Genomic DNA, 6845 nt, shown 5'->3' on the forward strand with positions numbered 1-6845 from the left:
TAATATATATATATATATATATATATAATGGCGTTTGGTCTCGTACTGTATCGCGTACCTTGTCAGTGTCGTGCGCTTTGCTTGGCCATTTGTTGGGATAAACAGGAAAGTGTGTCCAGCTGAATTCAATTTGAGTTTTGTTAAACGAATAATAAAAAAAAAAGCTTAGTTTACCGCGGCTGCGGTCGTGTGAAGACCGAAGAGTGTAAAGACCATCGACTCTACCGTGCGACTCCACCGGGCAGGGACACCGGCAAAGGACATAAGTATCGCTTTTTATCTCTCCTCTTTCCACTTCTGTTTCAGTTTTTTATAAACTATTTCTTACTATGTGTCAGTAAGTTGTTGTTATTTTAGCATGTGTGTTTGCCTCAGTGTTATTTTTTTAGGATTACTGATGAACTAATGTACTTTGATTTGTATTAGTTATCTATTTTAGTTTTAGTTACAGTTGTAGTCATGTTGTCATTTTATTAGTTTTTTTATTATGTCTATATAGGCTTTTTATTAAGTTTTACTTTTATTTAATTTGAGTTATTTCAGTACTTCAACATACAAAATGGAAATGAAATAATATATATATATATTTAATGTATTTATATATATGTACATGTATATGTATGTGTGTGTGGCTGTACATACACATATGTAGTTGTTTTTTGGTGTTTGGCTTAGTGTTATGTTAGAATCATTATTATACTCATACCTTTTGTTCTTTTAATATTTTTGAATTGTTTTTAGTTTTATTTTTTTGTTTTCATTTAAATGTTTTAGTTTTGAAATGTTGTATGCGTTTGTCATTTTTATTTATTTTCTTTTATTTTCTTAAAAGCTTTTAGCTTTTCGTTTTAATTACTTTTTCTTATTTGTGTATGTTTTAATTGTTTTTAGCTTTATTTTTTTGTTTTTATTTAAATGTTTTAGTTTTGAAATGTTGTTGTATGCATTTGTCATTTTTATTGAATTTATTTTATTTTCTGAAATGTGTATTTATAGAGTTTTAGCTTTTAGTTTTAATTACTTTTTCTTATTTGTAAGTCGCTTTGGATAAAAGCATCTGCTAAATTACTAAAAGTAAAGTAAAGTAAAGTAATTCTTGCACATTTACAAGCATGTTTATTAATATGTGTTGCCCCTGTAAACAAATAAACTACACTGGGAAAAAAACAACAAGTAAAATAATTAATTTAATTAATTTAAAATTAATTTTTTATTTTGCAAGTTTTTGCGCACATATTTTTTAAGTAAATTTTTTAAAGTATGGAATTAAGTAAAATCACTTAACTAAGTTATGTAAAAATAGCAAAGGAAATAAATTTAACGTGGCCAGTTAAAGTTTGATGAGTAATTTCTACTTAATTATTTTAAGTTTATCCTGCAATACTCAAGTAGCCTATGTACATTTTACTCAGTGTCGGTTTGTAAACTTTACCCAAACAACATAGCACTGGAAAAAAATGCCAATAAAGCATGTGGTTCACTTACAATCATGCATGTAAGAAAGTAGACAGCTCATTATTCTTTTTAAGGTGATATGTTTACTCAATAGTTATATTAACTGAATGAACACATGTAGAGACCTCAGTACTTGGCACATGATACACAATGACTGTAACAATCAATGAATAGTGTTTGAGAATGAATGGGTCATTTTGAGTAGAAAATGAACACCAGATGTCACAAAACAGCAAATTACTTATTATTTATTCATGCCCAAGTGCACGATGGGAACAACGGGATCATGACTTTGGTATTTACTTAAACAATCTTTGCAAAAAAAACAAAAAAAACAATTCCAAGTAAAATATACTTATGAGTTCAAACTTCACATTCTACAAGCTTATAGGCCTAATATTGAAATTTTTTTTAATTCTTGCCTGAACTAAATTATTTAATGTAGAAATTACATTTGTTTTTCTGTAATATTTACTTCACCACAAAATCATTTTTTTATCTGTGTAAACAAAAAGAAATGAAATTAAAATCCAGTCAAGTCCTCTGAGACTACAGCATGATGTGTAATCAAAACTTTATTTGAGGTTTTAGGCCGAGGTATCATATGACACACACAAAAAACAAATAAATCAAAGATATAACGATATTAACACTTATTTCGTATCCAAAAAAGACACGATTGTTTATCAATCACACTGTGGCGCAGGACAGCAAGCTGACGTCACGCAGCCGGCTTATCCCTCTCTCTCTCTCTCTCTTTCTCTCTCTCTCTCCGCTCCTCCTCGCGCAGCTGCTGCACCGGTCTGCAGACATGGCGAACGTCGCAGACACTAAACTCTACGACATCCTCGGAGTATCTCCGTCAGCCACCGAAAACGAGCTCAAAAAGGTAGAGACAGTCCTTTCCGCCTCGCGCTTCGTAGCGTAACGAAGCCAAAGAGACGCGCGAGACGTGGGATGCTGCATGTTGGGGGAGAAACTGGTGTGTTTAGCAGGTTGCATGCTGCTGGGATCCTCCAGTGTGGCCTTTCGTCGGCTCTGGAAATGATTTGGGGAAGGATTTGAAAGATACATAGTCAAATACGTTGTTTGTTTACTATTTGTGTCGCTGTGCTGTCGTGAGGCTGAGAGCATCAGCAAGGTGCTGCAGACAGCTGAAGGTGCTTCTTGCACAAGAGCATTAACGTACAGTGGAAGGAGATGCTTAGCTTACCAGCTGCTGTGCTAAACCTGAGCTTTTATCTGATATGCAATGAGTCAGATATGGTTAATGCAATGCCAGTGTCTTGTTTTAGGTATTTCCTCGATGTGAAACCTCGTATTTGTGTTCAGTCCTTTGTTAGAAGGGGATCAGGCTCTGGCCTCCATGCTCAAGTTGTCTGTTATGTTGGCTTTTTGTTGTTGTTGTTTGATTGTGTGCACACAAAGGGTTTCAGAAAGCACAGGCAGACCCAAAATAATGTGGGGTTTGTGGAGTTATCACACAATAACTCACACAATGAAAGAACTGGCAATGTGAATTCAAAGCCACTAGGTCCGAGAAAAGGCACAATCCATGTAATGTGCTTAGTGAAAAATAGCCTGCTATGGTTGGCTTCAAGCATGGCTCTGAAATCAGCTTCCTTTGATCAGTCAGATGTTGGGGAAATTGGGCTCTTCGCCTCAGTACTCACAATTGGGCAGTGTAGTCACAGATTAGGAACTGTTAAAATTGTAAAGTTTGTTGACGACATTAAGCAGTGTGTCATGTTATAGTGCTTTTTAACTAATACATTACCAATACTAATATACAACTAAATAATTTTGAATCAAAAATTCATTTGCCAAAATGCAAGACTATTTAAATAATCAAATGATTTCAATTGCATAAAAATACACACTTTTATAGGAAAATAAATTGGTACAGAAACAATTTTCACTCTTGAAATTACTAGTAATTTCACAAACAATTACAATGAAACGTCAAGTAACAAATTGAATTAAAATGTGAAATTTTGAAGTTGAAAAAATGAGGTAGTATTTTCTTATAGTTATGTAAATGTACTCCAATAGTCTTTAATTGACAACTTCAAAAAATATTTTTCACAGTGTAAAATACATACATTTTAACCAAAAAACAATGTTTAAAAATATCCATGTTTTTTTGTCAAATTCCCAGATTTTTTTTTTTTTTTTAAATTTTATGAAAAATAAATAAATGTATTGCCAACTAGGCATGGGAATCTTTGATCCAATTCAGATTCTGGGAATCAAAATTCCCAAACAATTCTCAAGCTACATTTTCTTATAAATTAGTTTACCGACTTTAAAAACAAATGTATTTGTACATTTTTATTTAATTATGTAATTAAAAGTACTTTTTTAAATAGCTGCACATTAATAAGAAATGAAAACATTAGAACCGACATGCAAGGGTGTTGTGGGTGGTTGCTAGGGTGAATTTGGTCATTGCTAGGTGGTTACTTATTAACTTAGCTAACTCAAAAGAGCTCATCTTCAAGTCTCTGTGATATTACTGTTTCTATGGTGCCAGTCCCTCTTTCAGTGTCAATCTGTGTGAAATTAATATTTGTCAGACTGTACATCAAAGTTTCAAACTTAACTCTGATTATAAGTAATAGTACTGCTGGCCTTATTAAATGTCATTAATTAGTAATGTATTTGTGATTTTTTTTACTTTCAGGCATACCGGAAATTAGCAAAAGAGTACCACCCCGATAAAAACCCTAATGCAGGTGACAAGGTGAGTTCTCATTTTATCGAAATGTAACTTAAGTTCTGAAAGCTATTAACATGATGATGATGATGATGATAATAATTTGACCTGTTTGATTTAGTTTAAGGAGATCAGTTTTGCGTACGAGGTACTGACTAACCCGGAGAAGAAGGATTTGTATGATCGGTATGGGGAACAGGGCTTGCGTGAGGGTGGCGGTGGAGGAGCCGGAATGGAGGACATCTTCTCTCACATCTTTGGCGGAGGTCTGTTCGGCTTTATGGGCGGCCAGAGCAGCAGGAGCCGGAACGGTGGCCGACGGAGAGGAGAGGACATGATACATCCATTGAAGTGAGTGAATGTGAACACAAAACCTGTTTTTTTTCCCCTGCAGAACCTGAGAATAAAAAAATAAAGCACTTGAAGAAAAATATTTTATGCATGACCAATTTTGAAGGGATAGTTCACCCAAAAATTTACATTTTGTCCTTGTTTACTCACCCTCAAGTTGTTCCAAACCTGAATAAGATTCTTTCTTCTGTTGAACACTAGGGCTGTCAAAATGGCTTAAAAACGAAATTCGAATTTTGTACTTAAATATTATCAAAATTCGAATTATTTTCGAATTTAAAATGCATAATTTCAGTTAGGGTGAAGAAAAGCATTTGGCTTCTCTTCTGAGGCCACAAGAGGGCGCATCGAGCAAAATATTACTAATGCACGTTTATTCAAAGCATAAGATATCATGACTATCTGTGAAAATTGCATAATGTTTAAAATAATGTTTTAGCAGCGCCGCATCCAGTGGGTTCACATAGGCTAACAAAAACATTCAAATGCAACGACACTTACATCGTCATCGCATCTTTTAGTTATTATGCTGCCCGCAGTTGGAATCAGCTTCCAGAAGAGATCAGATGTGCTAAAACATTTTCTTAACTGTTTTTGAATTCATTTTAAACCTTTTAAATCAAATTTTTTATTTTTTTTTCATTTCTTTTATGTAAAGCACTTTGAATTACCATTGTGTATGAAATGTGCTATATAAATAAACTTGCCTTGCATCTCGTGCCCCCCTGATAAGGCTGCCTCCTTAATGCACACCTAAAATTAGAATGCAACGTTTTTGCATTCGAATGTGGATTTTTATTTTAAATTCGACGAATATTCAATTCGAATTTTTTTGACAGCCCTATTGAACACAAAAGAAGATCATTTGAAGAACGTTGGTAACTAAACAGTTGATGGTAGCCATTGACTTCAATAGTATTTTTTTCCCATAATATGGAAGTCAATGGCTACCGTCAACGTGATGGTAAGAAAATAAATGATGACGGAACATTTTTGGTTGAAAGATCCCTTTAAGTCAACATGAAATCAAAATTTATTTTATTTATCTATAATGCCAAATTTACAATGCAAAGGTGACATAGATGCGCTTCTGAAGTGGCATTTACACAAACTCATTAATGCTGTGCAGAGGTGGCATAAATGCATTTCCACAGCAGTTACAACTGTATTATTTGATGCAATGGGCTGAGGTGGATCCGTACAGGCATAATTTAGTCTGGCTTTTATGCAGTATTACATCTTCACACATAATTCTGAGCAGGCACAGAGCAGCCTTAACTCTGCTGTGTAAAGATGCCTTTGTATATGATTTATCTGTACACATTATTCCAAATTTGAAAAAAAAAATGGTACCATAAAATGCATTAAAAAAATGAAAAATGTTCTTTAAACAAACGATTTTGAAACTTTCTTTTTAAATACCTGATAGAGTGTCTTTGGAAGATCTGTACAATGGAAAAACAACCAAACTACAGCTAAGCAAGAACGTACTCTGCAGTGCCTGCAGTGGGTGAGTGTGTGTGAGCAGGATTTTAGAGAGTTATATAACAATTGATTCCAGCTCCTAAAGATTTTAAGCAAAATATCATTTATATATATATAAACGTAACCTTTTTCCTCAGTCAAGGGGGTAAAACGGGGGCCGTGCAGAAGTGTGCCACGTGTCGGGGCCGCGGCATGCGGATCATGATCAGACAGCTGGCTCCTGGCATGGTACAGCAGATGCAATCCGTGTGCACTGACTGCAATGGAGAGGGTGAGAATTCATTTTCATTCAGTGAACTCGGTTTGTGATGGTCCGAATACAACATTTCGATGCTTGGTTGCATTTTTAGGTGAAGTGATTCACGAGAAGGACCGCTGTAAAGAGTGTGAGGGCCGTAAGGTGTGTAAAGAGGTGAAGGTCTTGGAGGTGCACGTGGATAAAGGAATGAAACACGGACAGAAGATCACATTCAGCGGAGAGGCGGACCAGTCGCCCAACACAGAGCCTGGAGACATTATACTGGTGCTGCAGGAGAAAGATCATGAGGTAACACACACACACACACAATGAGCAGTGTAGAGTCAATAGTAGGACTCTAACAAACAACTATTTTGACTATCTGTTAATTTATTGGTCATTTTTCCCAATGTATTTCCATATATAATATGCACACTGAAATCTATAAATGAATTTTATAGTAATCTGTGCAAAAATGGTCTAAAATATAAAGGTAAGGATAAAATTGATAAATTTGTATTATTATTATTATTATTATTGATTATAAAGTTATAATTTATATATATATATATATATATATATAGATAAATATTTATTTAT

At 34.3% G+C, this 6845-nt stretch overlaps 1 protein-coding gene across 1 annotated transcript in view; it reads left to right on the forward strand.

Moving 5' to 3' along the window:
• Positions 1-2183: 2183 nt before the first annotated feature.
• LOC107705812 (dnaJ homolog subfamily A member 2-like) overlaps positions 2184-6845 on the forward strand; it is an 8079-nt gene continuing 3417 nt past the window's right edge. The window contains exons 1-6 of the mRNA XM_016509284.1: positions 2184-2344; positions 4139-4198; positions 4293-4522; positions 5952-6032; positions 6145-6278; positions 6358-6554. Coding sequence (XP_016364770.1) covers positions 2267-2344; positions 4139-4198; positions 4293-4522; positions 5952-6032; positions 6145-6278; positions 6358-6554 — 780 coding nt within the window. The 5' untranslated portion in view covers positions 2184-2266. The remainder of the gene's footprint in view (positions 2345-4138; positions 4199-4292; positions 4523-5951; positions 6033-6144; positions 6279-6357; positions 6555-6845) is intronic.

Source organism: Sinocyclocheilus rhinocerous, unplaced genomic scaffold, assembly GCF_001515625.1.
Source record: "Sinocyclocheilus rhinocerous isolate Xijiao unplaced genomic scaffold, SAMN03320098_v1.1 scaffold834, whole genome shotgun sequence".
Classification (NCBI taxonomy): domain Eukaryota; kingdom Metazoa; phylum Chordata; class Actinopteri; order Cypriniformes; family Cyprinidae; genus Sinocyclocheilus; species Sinocyclocheilus rhinocerous.